The sequence below is a fragment of the Urocitellus parryii genome, chromosome 2 (assembly GCF_045843805.1).
Source record: "Urocitellus parryii isolate mUroPar1 chromosome 2, mUroPar1.hap1, whole genome shotgun sequence".
In the NCBI taxonomy this organism is placed as follows: domain Eukaryota; kingdom Metazoa; phylum Chordata; class Mammalia; order Rodentia; family Sciuridae; genus Urocitellus; species Urocitellus parryii.
In genome coordinates, this window is record NC_135532.1 from 149,276,981 (window position 1) to 149,290,628 (window position 13,648).

At 34.4% G+C, this 13,648-nt stretch overlaps 1 protein-coding gene across 1 annotated transcript in view; it reads right to left on the reverse strand.

Moving 5' to 3' along the window:
* Positions 1 to 932: 932 nt before the first annotated feature.
* Tomm70 (translocase of outer mitochondrial membrane 70) overlaps positions 933 to 13,648 on the reverse strand; it is a 33,544-nt gene continuing 20,828 nt past the window's right edge. The window contains exons 7-12 of the mRNA XM_026402414.2: positions 11,397 to 11,531; positions 10,971 to 11,078; positions 9,884 to 10,000; positions 6,882 to 6,979; positions 5,704 to 5,826; positions 933 to 2,860 (exon numbers count right to left, since the gene is read on the reverse strand). Coding sequence (XP_026258199.1) covers positions 2,707 to 2,860; positions 5,704 to 5,826; positions 6,882 to 6,979; positions 9,884 to 10,000; positions 10,971 to 11,078; positions 11,397 to 11,531 — 735 coding nt within the window. The 3' untranslated portion in view covers positions 933 to 2,706. The remainder of the gene's footprint in view (positions 2,861 to 5,703; positions 5,827 to 6,881; positions 6,980 to 9,883; positions 10,001 to 10,970; positions 11,079 to 11,396; positions 11,532 to 13,648) is intronic.

Genomic DNA, 13,648 nt, shown 5'->3' on the forward strand with positions numbered 1-13,648 from the left:
TGGCCAGGTACAGTGGTGCATGCCAATAACGCAGTGACCCAGGAGGCTGAGGTAGGAGACCACAGCCTTGGGAACAGAAGACCCTGTCTCAAAACTAAGGGCTGGGGATGGACCTCTATGGTAGAACCCACTGGGTTCAATCCCTAGTACCATTAAATTTTTTTTTTCTTTTTTTAAAGAAGGTATGTCATTACACTTCCCATGTGTAATTTTCTCTCAATAAAATCACATCTGCAAAATCCCTTTTTGCCATCTTAGGTAAGGTTCCAAGGACAGGATGTGTATATTTTTTAGGGGACCATTTTTTTTTCCTATCAGTATTTTAAAACTTACAAACTTTAAATTTAAAATTCCGTCACTTTGTTTACAAATCAAATTAGTAGAGGACTGGAGATAGAATGATTACCCACCCCTTTCCCTAACTACTCCCAAGTTATTTTGTTATAAACAGAGATCATACAACACAATTTACCAAGACAGTTTAGGGAAATCATTACTTTTATAAAAAATGTTTTAACCAAACCATGTTTCTTGGTTTGGTTAAACTATATGGTCCTCTTGTTTATAGACTGTCTGAAGGAACGTGGCTCTCTTGGCTCTCTGTAAAGCTTTGTTTCACAGTAAAAACGATGAATGCTTTCAGGAAACACCACCATTCACACCAACCAACTTGTACGTGTCTATTTTCAAAGTTAGTTTGAGCTCAAAAAGAATGATTATCTAAAACTGTAATAAAAAGCTACCTATCTTACTGTTCAAAGAATACATTAAAAAGCTTGAACGTAATATTTATTTTGTGAATTTACATGTGAGGTCATTTACAAAGAAAAAAATACAGACAGATGCAGCTTTCAGTGCAGTTTTCAAATAGTTTCACAACAGGCAATAGTCTGAGAATTTGGAATGACAGTATTAAATGGCACATGCTTCAGTTCCTTTTTTTTTTCTACCCAACCCCAAGGAGAAAGAAAGGAGAAGAGTAGAAGAAAATGTCAGTGGTAATGTAAATGCAGCCATGCAAATAAAAACTTTTTTTTTTAAAGCCAGAGGTCATTCAGAGATGTAGAACATTCCTATAGATACATAATTTAAGAACAACAACAAAAAAAAGCACAGCTCTCCAGTTTTCCATTATCCCAATCTTAAATTATGTTAACAATCCCAACTAAAATCTATTAGTGGCCTCAATATTTTCCAAAGACTGACTTTGGAAGAAGAATCATTTCTAATAGTTTCTAAAAAGATAGCATTTATAGACAAAATCTTTTTGGTTTCAACAGGATAAAGCACCCTTTTAAAGAGGGTAAATGTTCCTTTATTTCCAACAATGTAAACTAGACTTCATTTCCAGAAAAGTGTAACATAAGGCTTGTTCTTTTACTATATTCAGACTTAAATAAATCCCTCCCTATCTGATGTCTAAAACAAAAGACCTGTTAAGAACACAGCCCTTCCCCCACATGAAAGATCCTTTTGCATATAAGCCAAAGGATGGTCTATAAAAGTAACAACTGGAAATACACTAAAGTGATTCCTAAGTAGGGAGGAGTACAGATAAAACCAACAGAACAAAAAAATCTGCTATTAGTATACCTAGTGAAGACCTAGAAATGGGCCATTAGTCCTTAGAGGTTAAGGTTAGCACAATACAAAAAAAGGACTCTGCATGTATTCAATGTCTTTGAAAATACTGGCTCAAAATTCCTTAAGCACATGTAGCCATAGCTAAAGCACTATACCTGTCATTTCAAAAAAATACTATGTTTTGAAAAACCAAACAAAAAATCCCCAAAACCCCCACAACTCTTCTGGCTCCAAGACTTACATCCTTTCTGAACTTAGCCATATTTTCTTCACTAGAAAATTTAAGCAAATTAAACACTCCCATAAACACACTCCATGTTTACTTGGGCTATACACATAACCTATACTTTTTTTTAAAAAAGTATGCTTAAAATAGTACTTATTGCAGAAAAAGTTATTGGCAATTATGAACACCCTTCTATTTCAGCTTACCTTTTTTCCTGGTCCACTTCTCCATTATAGTCTTCTTGTACAGATTATCAATCAGAATATCTTGACTCCTGCAAAATTTACTGAATGAAAACCAGCTGTTGTAGACTTTTAAATTTCTAAAATTCTGCAGAATCAGAGGCATTGTGCATGCTGGCAATGGTTAAAGGATCGCTCGATTTATTGTAATCCCCATTTAAGCTTTCCATCCTTAAAAAAAAAAAAAAATCAACTAAAAAGGATTAATTGAATATAAAAGAAATTATTTATATACGTGTTAATTTAAAAACAACATATTGTAAAACTCATATTATACACACACATATATTTATATATTTAGACAAAATCACCCAGAACATAATCCACCCCCACCCCATTTAAAAAAAAAAAAACTGAATCAACAAATCAAAGTTTTTATTTGCATGGCCAAATTATTACTATGCAACTTTGTTTTAATATCCCTTTAACAGGTTCTAAGCTTTTGTTGCACAGGGAATAAAAGCTGCAAGACTGTGAACTTCCTTCAACAGCCACGCCCACAACACCTAAACATGAAACAGGTAAAGAATGACAACACCACAAAGGGGAATACTAAGTTTCCACCATTCAACACAGTTCATGAGTGTCCTTAGGGTTCGTTGAAGAGGGGGTAAACTTCTTTTAAAAAGAACGTCAGTCTCCTTTCCCCTTGTTTTATAATGTTGGTGGTTTTAATCCGTATTTCTTTGCAACTTCTGTCTGGGCATGGGCAGCATCGCAAAGTGAATACAGATGAGCCATCTCCATTTCTGATTTGGCCAGGTTAATAGCTTTGTTGAACATGTCAATGGCTTTCTCCATGTTTCCTCTAAAAGAACAAAATGTTTAAAATGCTCATATTAAACAGGCATTTCACAGTATCTAATAAAGTCTATAAGTGCTGCTACATGAAGTCTGACAAACTAAGTTTCAACTATGATTCCAATAAGATAACTTCTTTCATAAAATAAAGAAAAGTGTCTAGCACAATGAAAACACTCAGGGAATGTTAACTACTTTTACAAATACTGTGTGCTTCCATTATACCTCTTACATTGTTTATAGATAAGGGGCTACACTTAAATCATATAGGTTATTTAAAATCATAATTCTGTTTGGTTCCTCAAGTTTTCATGTTTCTGGTGAAACACAGGCTCCTTTAGAAAGCAGGGACCACCTCAGAGAATTGAAGCCTTTCCTTCAGGGGCCTTAACTTTGAAGGTTTATGCAAGCCCACCTTCTTTCTACCTCCTCTCTTACCACCCTAAACCCAATCCCATGCACTTCTACTTCAGTAACAAAGGGACAAACAAATCTCCATTCTTTGACTCTGCCACACACTCATTCCTGCATACAACACTCAGACTATTTATTGCCCATTTGCCTGATTCTGGTCAAATCCTCACCTTTGTAAGGCTTAGTTCAAATACCATATCCTCATGAAAAATATTTTCCCTTCCAAAAACAGGGAATGAGCTGCTTTACCAGCTATGGGCCCATAGTTCTATTTAATTCCATGCATAGTTAGATGAATGTGTATTTATTTACATCATAATCTTACTTTCAAGTTCCAGAACCTAGTATTATGGCTGATAATTACTGTTTTTTTTTTTTTGAGTAAACAGATGAATATGCTTGGGCAATAAGATAAAACTGACCTCTTAACAGTCTTAAGTGTGGCTAGGCTTTATACAGTTAATGAGAAACAATTGTTATTGTTTTAACTATGTAAATGTACATACAGGTACGTAATCCAAAAAGAAATACTTAATAAATATAACTAGAGACTTAGACTCTTAAGAGGAGGAACCTCTAGAGTGACCATTCACTACAACATATGCCTATATGATTGATTTATTTTTTTAAAGGGGTCTTTTTTTTATTGTTGGTTGTTCAAAACATTACATAGTTCTTGATATATCATAAAGGGGTCTTTTTTTTTAACAAAAATTTTTTTGTTTAGTTGTTGATAAACCTTTATTTATATGTGGTGCTGAGAATCGAACCCAGTGCCTCACTATGCCAGGCAAGTGCACTACTACTGAGCCACTGTCCCAGACCCTGATAAAAAAAATATATATAAAAAAAAAAAGTCTAAGTTGTTGATAGACCTTATTTATTTATTTATATGTAGTGCTGAGAATTGAATACAATGCCTCACATGTGCTAGGCAAACACTGAGCTACAATCCCAGCCCTGATAGACTTATTAAAAAAAAAAAACAAAACCTTTTTTTAGGAGTTCAGATATTAGATTAACAGCTAGTAGATATGCTAAATACTAGCATAATCAGGGATTTTATTCATTCATTCACATTAGTTTTATTTAAATGTAAAGCAAGATTTACAATGGAATTCTTGTTTTTTAATTGTAGGTGGACATAAGACCTTTATTTTATTTATTTATTTTTATGTGGTGCTGAGGATTGAACCCAGGGCCTCACACATAGTAGGCAAGTGCTCTATCCCTGAGCTAAAATCCCAGCCCTTACAATGGAATTCTTAAAAGAATAATTAACTAAAATTTCACCAAACCACTTGATTAAATAAGGGGTCTCAGCAGGATTTACAAACACCTTAAATGCAAAGTCTTTTTATAGATTCACCTTTCTAAAAAGATTCATAACTCTGCTCAAAAACAATTAAGAACAAATACCCTATTCTAGTAAGAGAATATATTATTCAAATTAACAAATTATAACTATTTACATGCAACTGTCAGTACAGAATGATTCAAAAAAACCACATAATTCATTAGTCTGTCTCTCTGTAGCAGGAAAAGGATCCCAGGAAGCCAGAATGACGGGGAATTAAGAGATACTGTGCAAATTCCTAACCAATGATAGTGACGGGATTAGCAATTCTGGCATCGGTGAAATATGGACTTGAATTTTGTATTTGTTCCTGACTCACTGTGTAACCATGTTAACCTATCTGTCTGGGCATTAGTTTCTGCACTGTTCACCTGAACTCAGGATTTTATATTCTCCATCTTTATAAAGAGCAGGGTATAGATCAATTAATTTAAGTAATATTTGGAAAACACCTCAAGTTCAGTACTTGACCTAAAATAGGGACTCAAATGGAAGGCAATGCCACCATTAAGATCTGTACTACAATAAGTCCCATGCTTCAACAATTATACCTGTAAACGTAGACCTTTAAAAGCAACTCTGGATATAAAACAAGAAGTTATGGGAAGTCAAGAGTTGGAAAAAAATAATTTGATACAACCCCAATTTGAGAGAAAACTCATGGGGGTTCAGAAGATGTTGCAACTTGCCTACTTGCTTGTTCCTTGTCTGCTGCTTTGTAGAATACAGATCTCATGGCAATCTGGCTATCAATCTTTCTTGTTCTATACTCCCTAAAATATTAGCACATTACATGTGTTCTTTTTTTTCCTTCCAACATGAATCAGGTGAAAAGAGGAAAGAATACAGGACAGATATTAGAGGAAGACTTAGTTTCTGTTTCTAATGCATAAATTTAACTTATACAACTTTTACAAGTGTGATTTTTAATTTTAAAAAATGATAAAATGAGGCAATTGAAAGTTACATAGTTTCAAAGGAAGCTTGCATCAATAGGCATAACTACATGTATGTAATGAGAACAACAAGGTATCCTATGGAGCTGCCAAAAACTTGCTAAGAACAGACTCTAGAATTACCTTTGCACTTCAATAGTTCCCATGGTTTCATATGCAAAATCACATTTGTTATCAATTTCAATAGCTTTGCTGATAAGCTCCAAACCTCTATCCAAATCTTGCTTCCACTGAAGCTGAAGTAAACTGCAAATGCAAAAAAGCAGTCATGTGACCATGGCTCAGTATCAACAGAAACACAAATGTATTACACAATTTCCATCCTCAATAAATTTTATTTTGACTTATAAATAAAAACTACTCAAAGCAGTACATAATCAGCATCACATTGTGTGTGGATTTTTTCCCAACCTATTACTGGTTTTATAGTCTAAGTTCCTTATTAAAGAGAAAAAAACAAAAACAAAACACATTTGGGCTAGGGGTGTAGCTCAGCAGTAGAGCATGAGCTTGTAAGGCCCTGGATTCAATTCCCAGCACCATCACAACAACACACACACACAACACAATAGTATCCAATGGTCTGGGATCCATTATTATTATTTGTACCAAAGGATTGAACCCAGGGGTGCTTAACCACTGAACCACATCCCCAGCCCTTTCCTATATTTTATTAGAGACAGGGTCTTACTGAGTTGCTTAGGGCCTTGCTAAATTGCTGAGGCTGGGCTTGAACTCTCATTCCTCCTGCTTCAGCCTCCCAAGTCGCTGGGATTACAGATGTGTGCCACCACGCCTGGCTTGAGATCCATTATTGACTTGCCTTGCATTCCTTAATTTTTACATTTTTAAGCGAGGTTTCTTTTTTCTTTTTAGTATTTATTTTTTAGTTTTAGGTAGACACAATATCTTTATTTTTATGTGGTACTGAGGATAGAACCCAGTGCCTCATGCATGCTAGACAAGCACTCTACCACTGAACCACAACCCCAGCCTGAAGTTTCTTATATTTAAGTACACAAGGATAGAAATGCACACTCTGTATTTTTCCTATTTTGATATAAGTAATGTTTGACAGGATGCTTTGAAGTAAAATTGAAACCCTTAACCTAGGGTAAAAAATAGGACATTTATTAATTTTATATAAGAATGAAACAGCATTTATAAGTGTTAGGAAACTGGTTGATGAACTCACAGATACCACAGTCCCATTCCTCAAAGGCCAAAAGAAACCCACTTTATTACAATGAAGGAGAAATTTAGTATCTTATTGGAACAAACAGAACCACAAAAATACATACCCTTTATGAACATATGTTGTGGCATTATCTGGTTCCAAATCAATACATTTATCATACATTTCATCAGCTTTACCAAACTGCTGTTGATCTGTTAATGCCTATGTGAGGAGATACTTCAGTTATATTAAAGAAACTGTTAACCTAAACAGTTAAGAGTATATTGCTTATTATTATTAATATTTACTTCATTTATCCATTCATTACCAAATTATGTTTTAAATAATTGTTATTTAAACTGAATTAAATTTTACACCTTAATTACTGGAGTTTCTAGGTGGCACTGGTATAAATATGAAATCTTAACTGTCCTCTCATTTTTGAAAGTAGTTATATATAACCAGAAAATATGGGAAATTGTGGAATAAGAAAATCCCACTCTGAGTGACAGTTCTAATATTACAATCTCACAAGTATGTTCGTCTGCTTACTCATAATTTATTATAATATATATCTTAAGGGCAATACTCACTTGGAAGGATAAGTCAATAAGTTAACCTGTATGTGTTAACTGTTAGTCATTCCTTAAAAGATGACTGATAATAAAAGCAGACATCAAGTAATTTGAGGGTGGGGGGATGGGACACTATGGGTAGAGGGATGGTCTACCACTGAGCTACAACCCCAGTCCTTTATATTTTTTATTTTGACATATGGTCTCAATAAATTGCCTAGATTGGCCTTGAACTTTTTGATCCTCCTTATCTAAGCCTCCCAAGTAGCTAGGATTATAGGCAAGCACCAATGCACCAGTAATCAGGTACTTTTACACAAATTTCATGTCAAAAATAGATTATATGGATACCAGGTCATGCTCAGAACTTTCAGAGTTCTTAGTGTTTAAGCCCAAGTCTTGAGGATTAAAAACAGTTAATGTATTTAATTATATTTGTGGAACTACTGGAAGTAGAACTTACATTTAAATATATGTGTATATGTATAAAAGTTACATTACATTTAACTATGTAAATAAAAAATTTAAAATTTCAGTGCAAATACACTGTCATAATGCGTATGCTAATAAGACAGTTCATATAAGTCAAGTCAAACCAATTTTGAAGGTGTAACACTGAAAGGGAATGTGCAAGTAAGAAAAGCTCTGCAGAAGCAGGGCATGGTAGCACACACTGTAATCCCAGTGACTCAGGAGATTGAGGAAAGATCACAAATTTGAGGACAGTACTGGTAACTTATTGGGATCCTATCTCAAAGTAACAAATGGTTGAGGGTGTGTATCTTGGTAGAACACCCCTGGGTTCAAACCCCAGAACCACAAAATAAATAAATATTTAAAAAAAAAAAAAAAAACTTTGCAGAAAAGTTGTTGATCGTATTGGTTTCTTTAAAGCTACTCAGTGGCCTTTGCTACCTTAGCTCCTCATAGAAATCTGCACCCAAAAAAGCCCTTCTAAATTCCATGATGGTAGTGACACTTTCTGGTCTGTTACTAATTAAGGTATAACCCCCAGTATACCCAATTAATACAAATGTCATCTGATAAAAATGTACAATGGCCTTATTTGAACTTTGACACATTCTATAAAATTTTTATATGTAACTAGCAACCAATGTTTCATATTTTATTATCCCAGGAACTATAAAGAACTATGACTAAGAAATAACATTATTTCAAACTGAGGTTAAATGACTTCTGGACTGTTTCATATCCCATAATTTCAATCCTGATAATGCAGCGATGTGAAGGTCCCTCCCTAAATTTCCTTATAACCTGCCTCAAGACAGCATGAAGAAAACTAAAACTAAAATAGGCTACCTTAAGGATGGTTGGGAGGGGGGACTTAAAAAGAAAAAAGAATGGTGTAGGGAGAGGAATCTATCAGGGTTATTAATTTTTAAATGTTTTTTGAGTTCTGTGATGTTTGTGGGGAAATAAACATTTTTTGTAATAAAGAGAGTCAGAAAATCTATAGACTGATGAGATTGCCAATTTATGCAGATACCAAAATCAATTTACAACCTGAAAGACTCAGAGGGGGCAAAGTATAACTGAAGCATTAAGAAGCTCATCATTTTTATTGAAAAAGGTGATTATTATTTATTTTCAAGTCATCTTAAACCAAGATAATAGATGTTGCTAAAAGGGTAATACAAATTTTCCCAATTGTCAAACAATTCTGCCTATTTCCAAGTTACTAAGTATTGAATGCAATTTATATTTAGTGATTTTACCATAAAAATATGCTGTGAAACATTTGTAGCATTTATGTTTTACTGCTCTAGCTATATGCCATCAAATTCATATGCTTGCTCTATTCTTTCTTGTCAGTTCAGAACCTGTTTTTAAGTCATGTTCCATTGAGTGACTCATAAATTAAAGACATTTGTAAAAAACAGCAAAAAAAAGAAAAAAAATTATTAATTTTTCAATTTCAGACTCAACTAAAAGGTTAAATTCAAGTTTAAATTCTACTTTTCATAGCTTCAGTCCTATAACAATAAAGCATCAAAAATTTTAGACAAACCGAAAAGAAATTAAAATAAGCCATTAAATTAAATTAAAAAGCCTAGCTAACCATTTAAAAGGACAATGATTAAACAACAAGAAAATTCTTCCTATGCTGGGTACAGTGGAAGGTGCCCGTAATCACAGCACTTAGGAGAATCACTTGAGCTCAGAACTTCAAGGTAGCCTTAAAATACCCAGCCTGGGTAAAAACGTCAAGGAAAAATAAAACACCTCTCCATGAATATTTTCCCCATCCAATTACAAACAATAAATTTTCCTAAGGTAATTATTTTTTATGAATCAGATCCAAATGAAAACACAAAAGAAATGTTTGCCATAAATTTCACCACACTATGAGTTTAGGGTCATGTTTTCTCAACTCTGCAACATCTTAGTCTCTCCTGAGTGAATTAAGACAATCCTGGGGGTGCCACGAGAAACAGCAAAAAGCTGCAATCAGGTAGCACTGTTTTCCATACTGAGATTCAGCATACAAATGCAGTTCTTTAAAAATTTGTTGTTGAAAAATCACATTTACCTGAGCATACAGTGCATAGCCTTCAGCACACCTTGGAAATTTCTTTATGACCTCTTCAAAACCTTTCATAGCTGCCTGGATTTGTGAAGAATTGTTTCCTGTATATGCCTGGCGATACTATTTAAAAAAAACAAAACATATCTGTCAAACCAAGAATTCAACAACTTCTAGAACATATTATAGAAAACACAAAATTACATAATTCTTTCCAGAAAAGCAGGTGATTTGTTATAATTTGTTGTGCCCAAAGGGTTTCAAGGAAATATCACAGCAGCAGGGAACCAAAGAGCTAGCCTCAAATTTGGCAATTACAGGTTTGCGCCAGTGTGCCCAGCTACATGGAGGAATTTTTTTTTTTTGGGGGGGGGTGGGGGAGTACCAGGGATTGAACTCAGGAACAATTGACTACAGAGCCACCCCCCCCCCCAGCCCTATTTTGTATTTTATTTAGAGTAGGGTCTCACTGAGTTGCTCAGTGCCTCACTCTTGCTGAGGCAGGCTTTGAACTCATGATCCTCCTGCCTCAGCCTCCTGAACCGCTGGGATTATGTGTGTGCACCACCATGCCCGGCAACATGGGGGAATTTTTAACTTGATAAATTTTTGTCTCATTTTTCATCTATGAGTGTGTTTATATTGTAAATGCAATTTCTTTTTTTAAAAGGAAAATTCTTCTAGGACTCTGGTTACTTAATTTTAATAAATTCACCTTTTCAGTTTTGTGTTTCTGAGTGTCAAGGAACAGCTCTATAAAGGAAGAACAAATACAACAGTTATGTGGTCATGATTATAAACTATTTCCTCAAAATGCTTTTTTTTTCCTATGCTGTTCTATTCTAGAAAAGCAGACCAGTTCTGTTTAGGACAGCATAAACCCAGGATCAAATATCTGTCAAGATAAACTCAAAACACCTAGAGAAATACAGGAGGTATATATGAGTTAACATATATGCTTATTAGTATTCTGTACCCCCTGTAGTCATCCTTTGGGTGAAAAACAGATTTTTCTGAAAGACAATGAGATACTCATTTCTGTTGACCCTGCAAATAAAAATAATTAGGAATTACAAAACAAAGTAGTACTTACCAATGCAAAACATTTCTGAGCTTGTGCCAGAGCAGACTCAGGTCTTAATCTAATACATTCATCAAAATCTGCCACTGCTTCTTCAACTTGATCAAGCAGTATTTTCAGCTAGGGAAAAAATACATAAATGCAATTCAAAATAATAAAACTAAATGTCAATAGGTACCCAGTGTCTCTTCTGTTATCATAGCTAATATTCAGTATGTAGTAATTATTCAATACCGAATTAATTTGTAGAAACAATAAACTAACCTATAATTAAGACAAATGTTCAAGATGAATTAAGTAAAGGCCAATTCAAATTGTAAACTATTATAATTTTTTTCACAGCTATTGGAAATGATGTAAGAAAATCAAGAAATTCTCAAAACTGTTTACCAATAACTCAATCTATAGATCAGAACTCTAGGTGAGAAACAAATTTACCTGTCCTCGGTGGTGATAAACATCTGCATTCTGAGGATCAATGTCAGCAGCCATGTTAAAATCCTGAGTAGACAGCAAAGGCTGCTGCTGTTGCATGTACATGCTGCCTCTTTTGATGAGGGCGTTTGCTCGAAGCTATGGACCCCAAAGAAAAGGTTCATCATTACTCCCCCCGCCACACAATTTAGTTGTTTGAAAAAACAAACTGATGGAATTTACATGCTATAAAGGTCATCCCTTTAAAGTGTACATGTCAACAGTTGTTTTTAGTATCACTATCACTAGACTGTGCATGGATCATTCAGAATATTCCATCATCCCCCTCCCCCACCAAAAAAACTCCATACATGTTAACAGCCACTTCATTCTCTCCTACTCTCTATCCCTTGAAAAAACCACTCATCTCCTTTTCATTTCTATGGACTTGCATATTCTGGATGTTTCATATATAACGTGGTCTTTTTTTTTTTTTAATACTGCTTCTTTCATTTAGCAAATGCTTTTAAAGTTCATGTGTGTCATAGCATATATTATCCATCCTTTTTTTTATGGCTGAATAACATTTCATTGTAAAGATATATCACGTTTTATTTATCCATTCATCACTTGATGGACACGGGGGTTCCTTCTATCTTTAGTTATCATGAATAACAATGCTATGAACATTCATGGATACATCTGGTATATACTGAGGAGTGAAACTGTTGGATTACATGGTAACTGTATATTTAACTTTTTAAGAAACTGGCAAAAAGGTTCTACCATTTTACATTCTCACCAGCAACAGAAGGTTTCAATTTTTCTACATCCTTACCAATGCTATTATCCATCTTTTTGACTTACATCCTATTGTCTGTTTTTACTATATAGCTATCCAAGTAGGAATGAAGTGACATCTCATTGTGGTCCCCTCATCACCATTCTGGAGACTGAACCCAGGACTTCGTACAGGCAAGTGCTCTACCATTGAGCCTTTTTTTTTTTTTTTTTTAAAACCCCTACCTATCCCCTTAATTTGAGAAAGGGTCTCAATAAGTTGTTCAAGTTAGCCTGGAACTTCCCTGCCTCAGCCTCCCAAACAGCTAGGATTACAGCTATTTGCCAATATGCCCAGCTCTCATTGTGCTTTTGATTTACATTTTCCTAATAACTACTGATGGTAAGCATATATATTTTCATGTTATTACTAGCCATTACAAGCCCTTACCAGATAAATAATCTATGAGTGTTTTCTCCCATTCTATGGAAGGTGTTTTTCTCTTTTTTATACAAAAGTTTTTAAAAAAATTTTAATTAGAGCAGTATAATTATACACAGTATTTGGGTTCATTGATAAAATTATTTATACAAGGAATATGGTTTCAATTCCCACTCCCCCTTTTCCCCTTTCTCTCGCTCCCTATTTTCTCTCCTCAACTCTAATCTTTTCAATCCTTTATTTATTTTTCACTAATGCTTTCTACATAAACATAAAGGTGAAATTTCCTTTGGTACCTTTACATGTGACTATAACATGATTTTGTTAAACACATTCCAAATTTCTTCCCCTTTCCCTTCCTTCCTCCTTCCCTCTTGTTCTCTTCCTTCTATTCCACTGATATCCCCCTATATCTTGATATCGATCTCATCTCCAACTGTCTTCTTTCCCTTATTTTGCTCTAGCTTCCATGTATCAAGAAAACATTCAACCCTTGATTTTTTGAGCCTGGCTTACTTCGCTTAGCATAGTTATCTCCATTCCTATCCATTTACCAGCAAATGCCATTATTTCATTCTTCTTTGTGGCTGAGTAAAACTCTATTGTCAAACATAAAAGTTTTTAATTTTGATGAAGTCCAGTTATCTTTTTTTGGCTATTTGTGTTTTCAGTGTCATACCTCAGGAACCCCTGCCTAATAGTATTATAATAAGCATTTACTCATCTGTTTTCTTCTAAGAGTTTTATATTCTAAGCTCTTACATTTGGAAATCTGATCCATTCTGGGTTAATTTTATACATGGCATATAGCAGACATCTTTACTACTTGCTGTTAATTAAAAGTTCTGATTAAAAAAACAAATAGGGGCTAGGGATATAGCTCAGTTATATCAAGGTAGAGTGCTTGCCTCGCATGCACAAGGCCCTGGGTTCAATCCCTAGCCCTAAAAAAATAAAAAAATATTTGTTCAAAGCAACACTATGTAGGTCAATTACATGTATATATAAAACGAGAATGGCTCCCCACATTCTTAAAAAAAAAAAAGTTTAATGC